The 20,656-nt window shown below is 45.7% G+C and overlaps 1 protein-coding gene across 1 annotated transcript in view; it reads right to left on the reverse strand.

The window, feature by feature from the left end:
* Positions 1 to 2,590: 2,590 nt before the first annotated feature.
* The window catches only part of C2H4orf33 (chromosome 2 C4orf33 homolog), a 37,559-nt gene continuing 19,493 nt past the window's right edge, over positions 2,591 to 20,656 (reverse strand). Inside the window, exons 4-5 of the mRNA XM_030192709.1 lie at positions 14,831 to 15,036; positions 2,591 to 2,687 (exon numbers count right to left, since the gene is read on the reverse strand). Coding sequence (XP_030048569.1) covers positions 2,591 to 2,687; positions 14,831 to 15,036 — 303 coding nt within the window. The remainder of the gene's footprint in view (positions 2,688 to 14,830; positions 15,037 to 20,656) is intronic.

The raw sequence follows: 20,656 nt of genomic DNA on the forward strand, positions 1-20,656 counted from the left end.
ATGGAGTTATACATATTACTTTAAATATATGGGGATCTTCAGATTTCTATCAGGTATTTCCACCATATGGGAACAATGTCCCTAGTTGTTAATGGTGTTCCTTTCATCCTCATTGATCAACCCATAAGGCATTATTCCCTTTTCTACAAATATGCGTTTTTTCTAAACTAATTTTTTTATTGAATACTTTTTTAGATTATATATAAATATTACTTAGCTTAATTTAGCCAGAGAATATAGTAGCAATTTTCCATCCAGCTCAAACCTCTGCCGACATGGCCAGGTTTCGTTAATACTTCCTCAGGGAAGAGGCTAGCATAATTATCACTGTGTCTCAGAAAAAATGGCTGGGACGCAGTGATAATTATGCTAGCCTCTTATGGGTTGATCAATGAGGATGAAAGGAACACCATTAACAACTAGGGACATTGTTCCCATATGGTGGAAATACCTGATAGAAATCTGAAGATCCCCATATATTTAAAGTAATATGTATAACTCCATCAATATCATATATGTTGGAATAACAGATTGAAAATTTCCAACAGATTTGGGCACCCTTCCTCACCTGGTCTCGAGGTGTGTAGTTGTAGTCTGTAGTCTATGGGATATGGTATCTACTGCGATGGCCTTGGATTCTGGACTCCACTTTTAACCTGTTCATTATTTTATTTCTATACCCTATGAAGTTTGTTCTTATTGATGGGCTAGACTGGGGGTGGATGGGGGGGGCGGGGTGGTTCGTGTTTTTAGTCAAGTGACGAGACTGTTTTCCTGTGCTGCAGTGTTTTGGTTTCTGTAGTACTTGTTCTTGCTACCTGCCTTACTTGACTTTGGAAAATCAGTAAAAGTTACTGTGTTGGAGTGTTGTCGTGTCCATGGCCTCAGAAGATGCCAAGGCTGGTTTCCGCATGGACCTTAATAATCTTCTAAATTATCCTCCATGTGGAGAAGCATGGCCCTGGTGAAGCAGTTATAGTATTTTTTTTATTATTATTATTATTTTTTTTTAATGGGAAGATACAGTAGTCCTCAAGCCCGTGGATGCTATGCGATGTCACTGATTGGGCAGGAGAGCCTTGGAGGTTAAAATGGAGAGAAAGCTTGACTTTCTGTATCATTTGGAGTGGAGGAGTGGCCTAGTGGTTAGGGTGGTGGACTTTGGTCCTGGGGAACTGAGTTCGATTCCCACTTCAGGTACAGGCAGCTCCTTGTGACTCTGGGCAAGCCACTTAACCCTCCATTGCCCCATGTAAGCTGCATTGAGCCTGCCATGAGTGGGAAAGCGCAGGGTACAAATGTAACACAAATAAAATAGATACTATTGGAGATTCTACATGGAATGTTGCTATTCCACTAGCAACATTCCATGTAGAAGGCTGCGCAGGCTTCTGTTTCTGTGAGTCTGATCTGCAAGGGCCGACTTCTACATGGAATGTTGGAATAGAACATTCCATATAGAATCTCAAATAGTAGCAACAGTGGAGGAGTGGCCTAGTGGTTAGGGTGGTGGACTTTGGTCCTGGGGAACTGAGTTTGATTCCCACTTCAGTCACAGGCAGCTCCTTCTGACTCTGGGCAAGTCACTTAACCCTCCATTGCCCCATGTAAGCCCCGTTGAGCCTGCCATGAGTGGGAAAGCGTGGGGTACAAATGTAACTAAAAAAAAAAATAAAAATTAGATACCTGCTGTTCAGTATAAAAACTGTACAAGTGTGAACAGTCTGCTTTCTAACACTGGGGAAGAGGAGTGTACAGATACCTTTTATTGCAAAACACACCGAGATGAGCTGGTTTTCTTCTAATATTATACCCGAACGATCTCTTGCTATTGCTCTGTTGCCCTATCAGTATCCGTTGTTCTTCTATTGTCCAGTTGTTCTTTTCCATTGTTTTATTCCCCTTAACGATACTTGGACTTTGTTTTAACTTAACTCCTCACCATAACCGAGTTGTAACAAGTTGTACTTCCATTAACACAATGTATTGTAAGCCACACTGAGCCCGCAAATAGGTGGGAAAATGTGGGATACAAATGCAATAAATAAATATTGTTTTACCTCAAAAAGAAGGTAATCCCCATAGAAACGTTAGTTTGTGTAGAGTACTGTTACATTGTGGTTGTGTGGTTGCCAAGTTAGTTCACTTTAAAGGTTCATAAATGAAAACAACAAACAATGTAAGATGACCAGCTTAATACATTTTGACTCCTGAAAGCTAGTCAAAAATGTATACGTTCAATAAAAAGGAGTCACCCTATTATTTTTTTTTTTTTATTTTTATTTACCACTTTGTTCCTGATAAGAGTAAACTGTTCCTCCACAGGAAAGACAAAAGTAGACATTTCAAGTGACTGAAGTAAAATTTATTTGACTGTGCCAAGGTTGGAACTGACCTGAAATAAACTGCTGAAAATAAATACCTATAATTTAAAACACCTTTAGATGCAGAAAAATACATCGCCTTCACCATCATTTGTAGCCATTACAGAAATGAAACATTGCAAAACAAATTTAAGGAATGTTTACAGCATGTATTGGACTTAGGAGCTGTTGCTCGGTGAATTTATAAGCTACTTGATGAAAGATACTTAAGGTGCTGGTTCCCATAAGTCCGAGGGTGGCTGCTCCCAATCTTCTCCCATGATCCATTTCAAACTGAACGCTTGAAAATATTCCAGCCTGTGGCTGTGGATTTAAAAATGACATTAATAAGTGATTAGAGCAAACCATACATCAACATGTATGCGATGAAACTACAGTGTAGTAAATTTAAAACAAATCGGAGAAAATTTTTCTTCACCCAATGCATAGGAGGAGTGGCCTAGTGGTTAGAGTGGTAGACTTTGGTCCTGGGGAACTGGGTTTGATTCCCACTGCAGGCACAGGCAGCTCCTTGTGACTCTGGGCAAGTCACTTAACCCTCCATTGCCCCAGGTACAAATAAGTACCTAAGCCGCATTGAGCCTGCCATGAGTGGGAAAGCGCGAAAGCACAGGGTACAAATAAAATAAAAATAATTAAACTCTGGAATTCGTTGCCGGAGAACGTGGTGAAGGCGGTTAGCTTAGCAGAGTTTAAAAAGGGGTTAGACGGTTTCCTAAAGGACAAGTCCATAAACCACTACTAAATGGACTTGGGAAAAATCCACAATTCCAGGAATAACATGTATAGAATGTTTGTACGTTTGGGAAGCTCGCCAGGTGCCCTTGGCCTGGATTGGCCGCTGTCGTGGACAGGATGCTGGGCTCGATGGACCCTTGGTCTTTTCCCAGTGTGGCATTACTTATGTACTTATGTAACATCTTTCCTTTGAAGACCAAGCCCAAGAAGTAATTGCTAAGATGTTCAAACTTACTTTAACGAGAGCTCATTCAGATTATTAGTTCAAACACTGACACTTTCACAATTAGACTACTGTAATGCAATTTATGTAGGAAGCAAAGAATCTATATTTAAATTGCTTCAGACAGCATGAAAAACAGCAGCACAATTAATTTATGGGGCAACAAAATTTAACAAGGCCACCCCTTTACTTACTGCATTACATTGGCTTCCAATTAGAGGGTGAATTATGTTCAAAGCATGTACATTAATTTTCAAAATTCTATTTGGTATGGCACCTGACTCTATGATGAGCCTAAATATCCAGTCAGATAGACAAGCAAAGCCAGCATTGAGAGAATATTTGTTATTACATTTACCTAGTTATAAAAATGTAACATACAAATCTGTTTATATAGCTGGATTTGGTTATATAGGATCCAAATGGTGGAATCTCATTCCAAAAGAAATCAAAAGCATAAGTTCCTATCTTCTATTCCGAAAAGCTATTTATTTATTTATTACATTTGTACCCCACATTTTCTCACCTATTTGCAGGCTCAATGTGGCTTACATAGTACCGTAAAGGTATTTGCCAATTCGGTTGATAACAAATACGAGGTTATGTTGTGGTCAAATGAGGTAGGTGTGAATCAGGCATCATGGGGTCGAAGGGAATGAAGATTATAAATTGTTCAGTACGATCATTGGTTATGCTGTGTTGCTGGGTGTGGGGATTTACGTTGGATCGGTGGGATAGGCCTTTTTGAAGAGGTGAGTTTTTAGTGATTTCCTGAAGTTTAGGTGGTCATGGATTGTTTTCACAGCTTTTGGGAGTCCATTCCAAAGTTGTGCGCTTATGTAGGAGAAGCTAGATGTGTAAGTTGTTTTGTATTTTAGTCCTTTGCAGTTTGGGTAATGTAGGTTTAGGTATGATCGTGATGATCCGATTCGGTTTCTGGTTGGTAGATTTATGAGGTCTATCATGTATCCTGGGACTACACCATAGATAATTTTGTGGACCAAAGTGCAGATTTTGAAGATGATCCGTTCTTTGATTGGGAGCCAGTGCAGCTTCTCTCGCAGGGGTTTAGCACTTTCAAATCGTGCTTTACCGTATATCAGTCTGGCTGCTGTGTTTTGGGCGGTCTGGAGTTTTTTTGTGAGTTGTTCTTTACATCCCGCAGAGATTCCATTGCAGTAATCTGCATGGCTAAGGACCATTGATTGTATTAGGTTTCAAAAAGTATCCCTTGGGAAGAAAGGTTTTATTCGTTTGAGTTTCCACATTGAATAGAACATTTTCTTTATTACGGTATTTACTTGGCTCTCGAGAGTAAGGTTCCAGTCGATTGTGACGCCGAGTATTTTTAGGCTGTCTCATTTAGGGAGTGTGTGTCCTGGGGTGTTTATGGTTGCGGGTTTGTAATTGTTATGTTGAGATGAGAGGATGAGGCAGTGTGTTTTTTCAGTGTTCAATTTCTTTTTTTTTTTGTAAATATTTTTTATTGAATGTAGATTGTAACATCATCTGCATAGATGAATGGGTTGAGGCCTCGATTGGATAAGGACTTTGCCAGTAGGATCATCATCATATTGAAGAGTATTGGTGATAGAGGTGATCCTTGAGGTACTCCGCAGGCTGCTTTCCATGGTGATGATATGTTCTATCAGTAATCTGGGATGAATACCATCCGGTCCAGGAGATTTGCTACTCTTCAGTTTGTAGAACTGCCCCATTACATCCTCCAGAAAGGTGCTTCAACATTATCTTAGCAAGGGTAGGGATAGGTAAGCATGTGCAGCCTGTGTCATTTACTTTTTCCATTAAAGCCCTGGTTGAAGAGCCAAGCTTTCACCTGCTTCCTGAAATATAGATAGTCTTGCATTAAGCAAAGCCTTTCATGGAGTGCATTTCAGAGTGTGGGGCTACTCAGGTATCACATCATGTAATGTCCTTGGAAGAGGGTGTGGTTAGGGATACTCCTTAGGAGGACTTAGGGACCTTGGAGATGTGTAGAGGGAGATCCTGTTCTTCAAGGGCCATTTCCTTTAAGGGCCTTGAAGGTCAAACATAGAGTTTTAAATTTGGCCCTGTATTGTACTGGTAGCCAGTGAAGTTTTTGCAAAAATGGTATGATGTGGTCATGCCGCTTACAGTCTTTCACTAGTGTAGCTGTAACATTCTGAATGGACTGGAGCTGGTGCAGACCCTTTGTAGTAAGATCAGTGTAGAGTGCATTACAATAATCTAGTCTTGATGTTATCATAGCATGCACAACTTGCCTTCTCAATGTAAGGAGACAGGCAGCATAGTTGTCACCAGTGATAGAAGCTGCTCTTGAAGGTTGCTTGGATTTGGGGATCAGAGTAAGTGTTGAATCGAGCCGTATTCCAAGGTTCCTGACTTGTAGTTTGAGGGGGAGTTCATATTTCCCAAAAGAAATTTTGATGTCAGGTATGTCCCCACTTGTGTTAGGGACCCATAGAAGCTCGGTTTTACTTGGGTTCAGGCAAAGTTTGTTGTGTTTAGCCCATTCTTAAACTGATGTTAGATAGGTAATCAGTTTATTCAGGGCTGTAGGTAAGTCAGGTTCAATGGGTATGAGTAGCTGCATATCATCCGCATAGATGTAGAACTGAGTGTTCATTGACCGAATCAGTTCGGCTAGTGGTTTGAGGTAGATATGGAACAGAATAGGTGACAGTATCGATCCTTGTGGTACCCCACAAGTCAGTGCCCATGGTGGTGATGAGTTGCTGCCAAACATTATGGATTGTTGCCTGTCTGATAGATAGGATCTGAACCAGGCAAGTACTGTACCATTGATACCTGTTTCTGTCAGTCGTGCTAGCAAGATATCATGATCCACAGTGTCAAAAGCTGCTGAGAAATCTAGCAGTACTTACACTGAGGCAAATCCCTTGTCTCGGTTTCTGTGAAGATCATCTAGTAGGGATACAAGGATGGTTTCTGTTCCATAACCAATTCTGAATCCAGACTGACATGGATCTAGCCAGTTTCCCTCTTCTAGTCAATCACTGAGTTGATCACAGACTGTTTGATCTATATGTTTCCCTAAAAATGGGATGTTGGATAGTGGCCGGTAACTTTCAAGTTTGCATACTTCACCTTGATTTGTCCTTGCTATTTTCGGGCACAGACTGTAAAAATCTGCCCAGCACTGGCCTTGTTCTCCAGTTACAGAAGATGAATCTGTCCAGCCACGATCAGGGCACAGACCTTAGAAGTCTGACCAGAACTGACCTTGTTCTCCAGCTACGGAAGCTGAATCTGTCCAGCCACGATCAGGGCACAGACCTTAGAAGTCTGCCCAGAATTGACCTTGTTCTCCAGCTACGGAAGCTGAATCTCCAGCCACAATCAGGGCACAGACCTTAGAAGTCTGCCCAGAATTGACCTTTTTCTCCAGCTACGGAAGCTGAATCTGTCCAGCCACGATCAGGGCACAGACCTTAGAAGTCTGCCCAGAATTGACCTTGTTCTCCAGCTACTGAAGCTGAATCTGTCCAGCCACGATCAGGGCACAGACCTTAGAAGTCTGCCCAGAATTGACCTTGTTCTCCAGCTACGGAAGCTGAATCTGTCCAGCCACGATCAGGGCACAGACCTTAGAAGTCTGCCCAGAATTGACCTTGTTCTCCAGCTACTGAAGCTGAATCTGTCCAGCCATGATCAGGGCACAGACCTTAGAAGTCTGTCCAGCACTGGCTTTGCTTCCTAATTACTAGTGTTGGCATGTAATCAGCTCTAAGCTTATTCAGTTCCATACCTTCCATATAGGATTCCTCTGTGTTTATCCCATGCATTTTGTTTTTAATTCTGTTACCATTTTCATCTCCACCACCTCCAGCATGCTTGATTCTATAACAGCAATGCCTTGTCCATATTTTTCCTAGCTAATTTTCAGTGCACTTTCTTGAATCTACCCTTTAGTGGCCAGTAGGAAGTGCTCTAAAAAAGGAAACCACACGAAGTGTGGAGGTGCACTTAATCCCCACGAAACAATATAGAGAGAAAAGGAGAAGAGTGGGGGAAGATAGGCTCTTTCCAATCAATAGGGGAGACGTATATTTACTACTACTACTTAACACTTCTAGAGCGCTACTAGGGTTACGCAGCGCTGTACAATTTAACAAAGAAGGACAGTCCCTGCTCAAAGGAGCTTACAATCTAATGGACAAAAATGCAGTCAATCAAATTGGGGCAATCTGGATTTCCTGGATAGAGGTCAATGGTTAGGTGCCGAAAGCGACATTGAAGAGGTAGGCTTTAAGCAAAGATTTGAAGATGGGCAGGGAGGGGGCTTGGTGTATATTTTATTTTTGTTACATAGTAACATTACATAGTAGATGACGGCAGAAAAAGACCTGCACGGTCCATCTAGTCTGCCCAACAAGATAAACTCTTATGTGCTACTTTTTATTTGTACCTGTCCTCTTCAGGGCACAGACCGTATAAGTCTGCCCCGCACTATCCCCACCTCCCACCAGTATAAGTCTGCCCATCACTACCATAACATAGTAGATGACGGCAGAAAAAGACCTGCACGGTCCATCTAGTTTGCCCAACAATTTAAACTCATATGTGCTACTTTAAGTGTATACCTGACCTTGATTTGTTTCTTCCATTTTCAGAGCACAGACCGTAGAAGTCTGCCCAGAACAATGACCGAGCAGCCCCACTAATCCACTTCACCAACCCATTCAGTTATGAAAGCCCACCTTCTATAAATACCATTCCTTCTTCCCCTAATTAACCTCTACAGAATACTAACTATACCTAATATACTGGAATAACTATGTTAACAATACTATGTAAGCCACATTGAGCCTGAAAACAGGTGGGAAAATGTGGGATACAAATGCAATAAATAAAAAAAACCCTCAAATACATTTTGTTTCTGGTGCGGCCCAACATCAAAATAAGTTTGCCGCTCCTGTACTATAAGAGTTTCGATTTATTAAGGTTTTGTACCTTACACCCCCTCCCCCGCCCAAAGCATAGGGGACGACAACATAGTAAAATGTGTCCACAAATAAGTGCAAAGCTTCAACCAAGTGTAAGGGGGGGGAGGGGAGAAAGAGGGCGGCAGAAAAAGATGCGGCATCAATCTCGTTTTGTACTAAGCGAATAAACCACATAAACAACGGTCCTTGCTAATACCGATTTCAGGTTAGGAGAGAGAAACAGAGGGATTGGAGGCACCTTGCGACAGGGAAACCCTGCCCACGCAACAACACAACCACCACCACAACAACAACAACAACAAAAAAGCCACACCACCTACCGCGAGCGAGGGAAAACCTGCTGGAGAGCGCGTCTTCCCCCCCCCTCCCACCCCCCCTTTAGGCCGGCCGCCTCCACCTGTTCCCCTCAGTGGAAGAGGAGGAGGCGGGAACACCGCGGCTCAAGCGCGCACACAACAGACACACGGCTGACGATCCCTCCCCCCCTCCCCTCTCAACCAGCCCACCACCGACAGTTCTGGAAGCCGGGCCCGCGGCAGCAGCGCCGCCGGGACCCTAGCAGCCGCCAAAACACAGCCAGTCTCGTCAGCTGCACGCTCTTCCTGCCAAATCGGGCGGTTTTTACATTTGTACCCTGCGCTTTCCCACTCATGGCAGGCTCAATGCGGCTTACATGGGGCAATGGAGGGTTAAGTGACTTGCCCAGAGTCACAAGGAGCTGCCTGTGCCTGAAATGGGAATCAAACTCAGTTCCTCAGTTCCCCAGGACCAAAGTCCACCACCCTAACCACTAGGCCACTTCTCCACTCCTATGTTAATATATCTATAACATTCTTTTACAATTATTGTTGTTCACAATTTATAGTTATATCTATTTATGTTTTACATTTGGCTTTGTAGACTCCTGAAGAAGGCGCTACAGCGCCGAAACATGGCTGTGTTGAGTCAACCTGTTCCAATAAATATTATACTTTTTTCAAATCTACGTCTCCCCTATTGATTGGAAAGAGCCTATCTTCCCCCACTCTTCTCCTTTTCTCAGTAACTGCTGCTCCATTTACAAAGCCGCGCTTGCGATTCTGACACGGCAAATGCGGCAAAGCCCATAGGAAGTGAATGGGCTTTGTGATATTTGCCACCCCAGAATCACTAGCGCAGCTTTGTAAAAGGAGGCCTTACTTTTTTGCACAGCCAGCATTTAAAATACTGGGGCAACTAGGGACACGACATGTTGTTTCTTGCCGTCAACTAGAAAAGTAACACGAACAGAGACAAGACTGAACATCACCAATGAGAAATTGTCTTTGTTGTTGTTCTTTTACTGCTTATGTATTAATGTGACAACTCATGTACAGTGGCGTAGCGAGGGCGGCTGACACCCGGGGCGGGTTGCCGCTGCGCACACCCCCCCCCGGGGTGCAGCAAGGCGCACCCCCCCCCCCCCCTCGGAGCACATTCTTACCACTGGCGCTCCGCCCCGAGTGCATGTCGTCGCTGGGAGCTGCGTCGGCTCCGTTGGTTCCCTGCTCTCTCTGCCCCGGAACAGGAAGTAACCCCCCCCCAGTGGCATGCACCCGGGGCGGACCGCCCCACCGCTCCACCCCTTCCTACGCCACTGCTCATGTACAAAATGATCAGGATAGTACAGTTTCTTGAATTTTCAGAAACAGAAAATATGCAAAGAGAGAAAGGAGGAGACAGAACAAATAGGAGACTTTCTTCCCTTAATTTAGCAGCTTGTGCATTTTTGTTTGTATTTTCTTAATGGTTTTTTTTTTACAGGGTAAGATTGCTTGCTGTCCTTGATAACTCTATATACAGTACCCTGATTGGCAACTATCTGGAAAACAAAGGCCGGCAAAGATAGAGAGTCACTTAAGACCTGAATGGGATCTATTTCTGAATCTGACAGCACTTAAGCACTGCTGTGGAAACCACTGACAGAAACCAGGGAGAGAAATTCAGAACAGGCACAATTCATTTTCCCAGTGGCAGAGACCCTTTGAAAGGCTGCTAAAATGAATTATAGAGGAGAATCGGCAAGAAGGCTGTGAGGAAATAATACACAGCTGAAAAGCTAGTCGTCGGCATAGATCTGATGGATGAGTCCTAGTAGCCGCATCAAATAAAAACAGAAATATCTGTACACGTTTCCTCCATCTGGCATCTCATACTCAAACAGTTCACTGCTGCTGCCTTGTGCAGTATATCCCTGCTCATTAGATATAGGAGGGGAGATTAGTCTATTGGCAGGCTGAGAACCAGAGAAATCAGGGTTCAAATCCCACGGCCACTCCCACTAATCCTGGGCATCCTCTATTGTCTCAGGGACAAACTTAGGTGTATGGCAAGTGGGCACAGGCCCACCCAATTTGAACTCTGGCCCACCCAGCAGCGGAACAGCTGTGATGTGGCTAGCGGGGATCCCGAAGCCCAGCCACCTGAAGACTCTTGGCATCCCTCCCCCCCCCCCCCCCCCCCAGGCAATCGGTGGTCTCTTAACTGCACCCCTCCACCACCCCCTACCCCTGTACTTTTTAAATCCTTCAGTTTTTTACTGGCAGTGAGCAGCAACTCATACCCGCAGCTCACACCAGCCCAGAGCCTTCCTTCTGATGTAACTTCCTGTTTGCAGGACCAGGAAGTTACATCAGAGGGAAAGCTTGGGCATCCCCGCCACCAGTCATACATAGGGTTACCATATTTTGTCCCCCAAAAAGAAGGACACATGCCCCACCCCACCTCCTTTCACACCCTCGCTCTGCCCCCTGTCACATTTTCCCCTCCCCCCTGTCACACACCCCATCACCCCCCCCCTCCCCGTCACCCCCTCCCCTTACCTTACTACTGCTCTGGTGGTCTAGTGACCTCTTCGGGGCAGGAAAGAGCCCCCTCTTTCCTGCCCGGAGCACTGCCCTGCATGCATCCTTTCTGATGGTGATCTCAGCGCCAATTCAATATGGCCGCAGAGAGTTGAAGTCTTGCAAGGTCACTTCAACTCTCAGCGGCCATTTTGAATCGGCGCCGAGATCACCAACAGGAAGGATGCATGCAGGGCAGCGCTCCAGGCAGGAAAGAGGGGGCTCTTTCCTGCCCCGAAGGCGGAAGAGGGTCACTAGACCACCAGGGCAGTAGTAACTAAGGGGAGGGGAGGCTAGCAATCTACTACTACTACTATTACTTAACGTTTCTAGAGCGCTACTAGGGTTACGCAGCGCTGTACAGTTTAACAACGAAGGACAGTCCCTGCTCAAAGGAGCTTACAATCTAAAGGACGAAATGTCAAGTTGGGGCAGTCTAGATTTCTTGAATAAAGGTATGGTGGTTAGGTGCCGAAGGTGACATTGAAGAGGTGGGCTTTGAGCAAGGATTTGAAGATGGGCAGGGAGGGGGCCTGGCGTATGGGCCCAGGGAGTTTGTTCCAGGCGTGGGGTGAGGCAAGGCAGAAAGGGAGGAGCCTGGAGTTGGCGGTGGTGGAGAAGGTACTGAGAGGAGGGATTTGTCTTGAGAGCGGAGGTTGCGGGTAGGAACGTAAGGGGAGATGAGGGCCACCAGCCTGCCCGTTTGTCCAGAAAATCCGGACAAACGGGCAGATTGGCAAAACCCGCCCGGTTGCCCGGACATGTCCTCAAAAGAGGACATGTCCGGGTAAATCCGGACATGTGGTAACCCTAGTCATACATCCTGTGACACAATTTTGAAGGGGGCCTGAGCCCAAAGTGGGGGGGGGGGGGACAGACACCCCAAGGTCCCCCGTGGCTATGCCACTACTGCAGATACAGTAGTGGGGATTCCATGCCTGCTTTTTTTCTTCACTGCCTGCATATAGGACAGTAACATTTTTTCAGTTACATGAACAGCATAGTAACTGAACGGAGGTGTGCTCATTCTTCTGCTCGCCCACAGTTCTGCTCTAAGAATAGCTTGAGCCGCACAGAGGTCCCTGGAGGGCATTCTTTAAGGCAGTGCAGGGGCGTATCTGAGGTTTGGCGGTAGGGGGGGCAGGGGCTAGAGTGAGGGGGCACATTATAGCCCCCCCGGCCGCCGCCCCCCCTACCGCCATCAACCCTCCCCCCTACCACCGTTAACCCTCCCCCGCCTACCGCCGTCACCTACCCCCGAGGTCCGCTTCCTCCTGCCGGTTTTTTAAAAATATTCCTTCAGCTGGCGGGGGACCCCAACCCCCACCAGCCCAGCCGAGGTCTTGTTTAAGTTCTTCATCCTCGTGCTGTGAAAGCTGCATCCTTCCAGTTGGACGGAGTCTGACGTCGCAGCACGTTGTACGTGCAGGACGTCAGACTCACAGAAACAGAGTCTGTGAGTTTGACGTCCTGCACGTACAACGTGCAGCGACATCAGACTCCGAAACTGGATTCAGCAGCTTTGAACAGCACAGAGGACGATCGAAGAAGAACTTAAAAGACCTCGGCTCGGCTGGCAGGGGTTGGGGTCCCCCGCCAGCTGAAGGAATATTTTTAAAGGCAGCGGCAGGAGGAAGCGGACCTCGGCTGGCGGGGGTAGGGGTCCCCCGCCAGCAAAGGTAGCCCACGGCGACGGCAGGGGAGGGTTGATGGTGGTAGGGGGGTCCAGGGCAAAATCCTGGGGGGCCCAGGCCCCCATGGCACCACACAGATACGCCCCTGGGACAAACCACAGGAATCGCACTTGCTCTTGTAGCCCCGCCCTCGGAGCCCTCCCGCCCTTGGAGCCCAGCTAACGCGACGTCAAGAGAAGGATCCAACCACTCGGAGCCCAGCTGATCTTCTGAACAGCCAGCTGGCTAAATTCCTTCCGCCCTCCCGCCCCTTGCGCCGTGTCCCGCCCCTCCCCCCCATGTCGCCACCGCTGAAAACAAGAGCCAGAGCTGGTATAGTTCAGAGGGGCAGAGATTAGACCTCTCTGTGGAAAGTGCATGCTTGTGAACAGCAGGGTTTTTACCGAAACACAGACGCAGACAGGCACTTTGCACTACAAGAAGCAAACTCAACTCACACTGTCACACTGGATTCCAGCATTGTTTCTACCTTCAAACTGCATTTCAGAAAGAGCAGGAAAGATCCCAGAGTGGGGGAGACAAGATCAGAGGAAACCTTGAAAGAGCACAGCAGCTCAGAGGACAGTAGAAGACGCAGAGCAGACGGCAAAAGGCTACGGCATCGTAGACCAAAGCAGCCATACAGGATACCTGAAGTAGAGAAATAGTCCCAGAAGCAACAGAGACGATAATAGAACCTTGGGACAGAAATAAATAAACACACAAATGCCTGAAAGACAGAAGATGTCGGAAGGGAGAAACCACAGAGCAGAGGGAAGAAAAGATTCCCAGGCAGCAGTCTCACAGAGAGTATGTGTAACGCACACATACTCTCACACTCTACTCTCTCTTTCACACACACACTCGCACCCACACTCACTCTCTCTCTGTCACACACCAGTGGCGTAGCTACGTGGGGCCTGAGGGGGCCTGGGCCCCCGCAGATTCGCCCCTGGCCCCCTGCCGATGACCCCCCCCCCTCCCACCACCAACCCTCCCCCGCCATCGCCGCCCGCCCCGCCACCGCATGATTTACCTTGTTTGCTGGCGGGGATCCCCAAACCCCGCCAGCCAAGAGTGTTCTTCAGCGCCGGAGTTAGTAGACTTTGGCGCCTTCATTCAAGGAAGTTCGTCTGAAGGATCAGCTGGCTTTGACGCCTTACGTCCTGCACCGTGCATGTAGCCCCGTGCAGGACGTAAATGCGTCAAAACCAGCTGATCCTTCAGACGAACGTCCTTGAATGAAGGCGCCCGAGTCTACTAACTCCGGCGCTGAAGAACACTCTTGGCTGGCAGGGTTTGGGCATCCCCGCCAGCAAACAAGGTACTTCATGGGGTGGGCGGCGACGGCGGGGGTGGGTTGGTAGCGGGAGGGGGGGGTTTAAGAGTGTCGGCGCGATCGAGCGGGGGAAGGGGGGTCGCCGGAGGGGGGAGGCGGCTTAACAGTGCCCCCCCCACCTCGGGCTCTGCCCCCCCCCCCCCTCCTGACAAGGTCTGGCTACGCCCCTGTCACACACACACACTCGCACATTCACTCTCACATACACTCTCTTAAACATACACACTCCGAGGAAAACCTTGCTAGCGCCCGTTTCGTTTGTGTCAGAAACGGGCCTTTCTCCCTAGTCTCCAATAATTAAGTGCCATTTTAGCACCAATTAGCTAATTATGTTATGCACATAACTTACCCTATTCTGGACATACATTTGCCCACCTAACTTTAGATTCATTTATAGAATTTGTAGAAATATGTGCGTATTTATAGAACAGCAGTGTATCATTCTAATGGTTTGTGTGTATATCTGCTGCCTACATGTAGACACTTCCTTTACAGAATTACTCCTCAATGTTTATATGTAGGATCATTTTCCTGTCACTCTGTGATGTCCTTTTTAAGTCATTTTGAGACTCTTATTCTTAAACCAAAAAAAAAAGCATAATTTTCAAAGGCAGGAGTTTGAAACCTTATGTCCATACTCACAAGTTAGGCCCTTGACCTTCTTTGATCTCCTCAGGGGGTATGGGATACAGGGATTCATACGTTCTTCCAATTCCAGAACCATGGATTGCGTAGGAATTCATCTTGTCAACGCCAGGTGGGAAATAACTCCAAGGAATCACTGCCTTGCCAGTCCATTTGCCCCAGTCCGAGAGAGTATCTGCCTCAAAGCTCAAGTCAAGCTCACTCTTAAATAAGAAAAATGACCATTTAAAAAAAATGGTTATTCTTTCATCATAATAATCATCAACAACCAATGTTGTTCAAAGTACTAGATCAAAGTGCTTAAGTAAAAATAGAAAGAAATGTATATTTTAATACTTAAGTGAAAGTAAAAAAGTTATTGCCTGATCTACATAAGTACATAAGTAATGCCATACTGGGAAAAGACCAAGGGTCCATCGAGCCCAGCATCTTGTCCACGACAGCGGCCAATCCAGGCCAAGGGCACCTGGCGAGGTTCCCAAACGTACAAACATTCTATACATGTTATTCCTGGTATTTTGGATTTTTCCAAGTCCGTTTAGTAGCGGTTTATGGACTTCTCCTTTAGGAAACCGTCCAACCCCTTTTTAAACTCTGCTAAGCTAACTGCCTTCACCACATTTTCCGGCAATGAATTCCAGAGTTTAATTACACGTTGGGTGAAGAAAATTTTTCTCCGATTTGTTTTAAATTTACTACACTGTAGTTTAATCGCATGCCCCCTAGTCCTAGTATTTTTGGAAAGCGTGAACAGACGCTTCACATCCACCTGTTCCACTCCACTCATTATTTTATATACCTCTATCATGTCTCCCCTCAGCCATCTCTTCTCCAAGCTGAATAGCCCTAGCCTCCTTAGTCTTTCTTCATAGGGAAGTCGTCCCATCCCCGCTATCATTTTAGTCGCCCTTCGCTGCACCTTTTCCAATTCTACTATATCTTTCTTGAGATGCGGCGACCAGAATTGAACACAATACTCAAGGTGCGGTCGCACCATGGAGCGATACAACGGCATTATAACATCCTCACACCTGTTTTCCATACCTTTCCTAATAATACCCAACATTCTATTTGCTTTCCTAGCCGCAGCAGCACACTGAGCAGAAGGTTTCAGCGTGTTATCGACGACGACACCCAGATCCCTTTCTTGGTCCGTAACTCCTAACGTGGAACCTTGCATGACGTAGCTATAATTTGGGTTCTTTTTTCCCACATGCATCACCTTGCACTTGTTCACATTAAACGTCATCTGCCATTTAGCCGCCCAGTCTCCCAGTCTCGTAAGGTCCTCTTGTAATTTTTCACAATCCTGTCGCGAGTTAACGACTTTGAATAACTTTGTGTCATCAGCAAATTTAATTACCTCGCTAGTTACTCCCATCTCTAAATCATTTATAAATATATTAAAAAGCAGCGGTCCTAGCACAGACCCCTGAGGAACCCCACTAACTACCCTTCTCCATTGTGAATACTGCCTATTTAACCCCACTCTGTGTTTCCTATCTTTCAACCAGTTTTTAATCCACATTAGGACATTTCCTCCTATCCCATGACCCTCCAATTTCCTCTGTAGCCTTTTTGAGTAAAAAGTAAAAGTACCGCAACTACAATGAATGCAACTATTGTTAATGTTTTTATCCCAACAGCTTTACTGCTCTGCAGTTCAATCCACTATGCTTTTAGTAAAACTAAATTTCTGAAATGACTGTCACTCATGCGAGTGCGCTTGTGAACCATTAATCACGCACAGCTAAAAAGGTTCATCAACTGTGCTAGCAGAACATTTTTCTTCATTCAACATGTAATTAAACTCTGGAATTCGTTGCCAGAGAACGTAGTAAAAGCAGTTAGCTTAGCGGGGTTTAAAAAAAAGGTTTAGATGGCTTCCTAAAGGAAAAGTCCATAGGCCATTATTAAAATGGGACTTGTGGGAAAATTCACTGCTTATTTCTAGGATAAGCAGCATAAAATGTATTGTACTTTTTGGGGATCTTGCCAGGTATTTGTGACCTGGATTGGCTACTGTTGGTCTGTCCCAGTATAGCAATACTTATGTGCTTAAGTGGAATGTTCAGTCTGATAAAACGTTCCTTCAAATCAGGCCATGTTGTAATATTACTGATATCACAAAAAACATTCTTCCTTTAAAATATTTAATTTCTTTTATTACAATACATATATCACATAAAACCACTTATGCTGTGTAAGTTCCGGAACTTGCCCAGTCACACCCTTCACTTCACCACCCATTCACATAAACCTTGTGTGGGCACATTTCTATATATCCACAATCTGTGTACATGCTCCCCAATTGTTGTTTCCTCAATTTCAAATCTTCCACTTGTGTCTTAGATATTGTCCTTAAAGGTTCAAATTATAGTCCTTCTTATAAATCATGAAAATCTTCTAAATCACATCAAGCAGGAGCACAGTGTTCACAACAAATGAGGCTCATTTTCAAAGCACTTAGCCTCCCAAAGTTCCATAGAAACCTATGGAACTTAGCCTCCCAAACTGCTTTGAAAATATGCCTAAAGTCTCTCCAGCACTCTTCTTGGAGTAGTGTTAGTTCAGCAGAGTGAATCAGTGCAGTGTGTCAAGGGCTTCCTGGAATTTACATACTGTTTCCAGACTTTAAGCACCTTCTAACTCTTCACACCTTCTCTCTTTTGTTCCTCCATGCGAGAGACCGCATTTCCAACACTCCTTCTTCAGGAGGAACATTTCCCTTAGGAATCATGAGTCCAGCACAGGACCCTCTGTGAGCGTCTCAGCAACTTAAATGACTAATATTACTGATGTCTTCTGATTTGAGTCTGCAGGTTTTGATCAAGAGAATCTCTGAAATACTTGATTTCCGTATAGCAAAGAATACTTTATCGTCATTATTGTCACTATCATCCGCATTATTTATTTATTTAACACATTTATATCCCACATTTTCCCACTTAGTTGCAGGCCTAATGTGGCTTCCACAATACCGTAGAGGTAGGCTCCGGTTCAATAATACAAATACACAGTGCTTTTTTTGTAGAAAAAAAGGTGCCGGTACTCATTATGGGCGGGGTCACCACATATGGCTCCACCCCTATGATAGCCACACCCACATTAACCACACCCCCTATACCAGCCATGGCGCATATAAACAGACGTCATTGAAAATATTACAGTACTATAGGAGAAAAAAATAACGTGATTTGCTAAGTAGTAGTAGTAGTATACCCAGTGCAAAATAAGACAGCCAATGTAAATTCTCAAATTGGACATATTACAAACACTAAAATGAAAATAAAATGATTTTTTTCTACCTTTGTTGTCTGGTGACTGTTTTTCTTTCCATATTGGTCCCAGTCTGTGATTCTCCTTTCCTTTGTTTTCGCTTAACTCTTCTGTGCCATTTGTCATTTTTGTCTCCTTTTTCTTTGCTTTCTTCAATATTTTTCAGGCTCTCTCTCTGTCCAGATTTAATTCATTCTTACTATCCATTCTTTAATTTCCTTCATCTACCTGTGGCTTTTCATCTTTTCCTCACCCTTGTTCTCCCCATGCCCCTTCCTCTTATTCTCCAGTCTTTCTCTATTCCCCTTTTCCATTCAGCAGCTCTGCTTTCTCTCCCCATCCTTCCAGTGTCTCCCCTATTTCTTTCTGCATTCTTCCATCCAGCATCTTCCCTCTCTCTCTCCCCATCCTTCCGTTTTCCCTCTCTCTCTCCCCATCCTTCCATCTGTTTTTCCCTCTCTCTCTCTCCCCATCCTTCCATCTGTTTTTCCCCCTCTCTCTCCCCATCCTTCCATCTGTTTTCCCTCTCTCTTCCCCCATCTTTCCATCTGTTTTTCCCTCTCTCCCCAATCCTTCCATCTGTGTTTTTCCCTCTCTCTCCCCATCCTTCCATCTGTTTTCCCCTCTCCCCAATCCTTCCATCTGTTTTTCCCTCTCTCTCCCCATCCTTCCATCTGTTTTTCCCCTCTCCCCAATCCTTCCATCTGTTTTTTCCCTCTCTCTCCCCATCCTTCCATCTGTTTTCCCCTCTCTCTCCCCAATCCTTCCCTCTGTTGTTTTCCCTCTTTCTCTCTCTCCCCACCCTTCCATCTGTTTTTCCCTCTCTCCCCATCCTTCCATCTGTTTTTCCCTCTCTCTCTCCCCAATCCTTCCCTCTGTTGTTTTCCCTCTTTCTCTCTCTCCCCAATCCTTCCCTCTGTTGTTTTCCCCTCTCTCTCTCTCTCCCCAATCCTTCCCTCTGTTGTTTTCCCTCTTTCTCTCTCTCCCCAATCCTTCCCTCTGTTGTTTTCCCTCTTTCTCTCTCTCCCCAATCCTTCCCTCTGTTATTTTCCCTCTTTCTCTCTCTCCCCAATCCTTCCCTCTGTTGGTTTCCCTCTCCCTGCCAAGTTTCCTGCGAACGGCGCGAAGTCGCGACGCACGCGGCACCAGCCCCTATTTCCGGCCGCTGCTGCTTCTCCTGTTGAGCAGCAGCGGCCGCTACACAAAGAAAAAGAAGATTTTTTTTAAAAAAATTTGAAACCTGGCTGAAACGCAGCACCCCGGCACTGTAGACAGCCATTAGGCATTGGCTGTTGCCCCACAGCCGCTCCTCCTCTTGCCTCTACGTCACTGCCCCTGGAGGAAGACCCCGGAGGAGCGCAGTGATGTAGAGTCAAGAGGAGGAGCGGCTGCGGGGCAACAGCCAATGCCTAATGGCTGTCTACAGTGCCGGGGTGCCGCGTTTCAGCCAGGTTTGAAGTTTTTCTTTAATCTTTTTCTTTGTGTAGCGGCCGCTGCTGCTCAACAGAAGCAGCAGCGGCCGGAAATGGGGGCTGGCACTGCGTCTGTCACGGGGCGGGGGGAGCAAAAAAAAAAGGTGCCGGTACACCGTACTGTTGCGTACCGGCACAAAAAAAGCACTGCAAATACATAGTACAGTAGTAAGCATTTAAGAAACATAAGTATAAAGCAACAAAGCAATACAGAGGGGGTGGTGATAGAAGTCTAGTACGGTCCATATTTTGCTGTGTCGCAGGAAGTAGGAAGTTAATTTGGGTCAGGGGGGTAGGCCTTCTTAAACAAGTTGGTTTTCAGTAGTTTCCTGAAGTTAAGATGGTTATGGATAGATCTCACGGTTTTGGGCAAAGCTTTCCACAATTGTGTATTTATGTAGGAAAAGCTGGATGCATAAGTTGACTTGTACCTAAGTCCATTGCAGTCTGGATAATGCAGATTTAAGTAAGTTCGGGATAGGCTGGTACTGTTCGAAGGTAGTGTTGTCTGATTCATCATTTGCACCTTCATCTTTATCTTTGTTAACATGCTGTGTAATTACAAAGAAGGCTTTCACAAAGTTGGAATCATTGCCTGTTGTTGTTGTTCTAACAATTTTTCGCCTGTTGGCAAACTCTGAATATTTTTTTTATTTATTTGCTGCATTTGTATCCCACATTTTCCCACCTATTTGCAGGCTCAATGTGGCTTACACTATGTTGCAAAAGGTATAATCATAAACAGAGTAACATAGTAGATGACGGCAGAAAAAGACCTGCACGGTCCATCCAGTCTGCCCAAGAAGATAAATTCATATGTGCTACTTTTTTTATTTGTACTGTCCTCTTCAGTGCACAGACCGTATAAGTCTGGCCAGCCCTATCCCCACCTCCCAACCACCAACCCCGCCTCCCAACCACCGGCTCTGGCACAGACCGTATAAGTCTGCCCAGCTCTATCCCTGCCGCCCAACCACCAGCCCCGGCACAGACCGTATAAGTCTGCCCAGCACTATCCCCGCCTCCCAACCAGCCCCGCCTCCCAACCACCAGCTCTGGCACAGACCGTATA

This window comes from Microcaecilia unicolor, chromosome 2 (genome assembly GCF_901765095.1).
Source record: "Microcaecilia unicolor chromosome 2, aMicUni1.1, whole genome shotgun sequence".
NCBI classification, from domain to species: domain Eukaryota; kingdom Metazoa; phylum Chordata; class Amphibia; order Gymnophiona; family Siphonopidae; genus Microcaecilia; species Microcaecilia unicolor.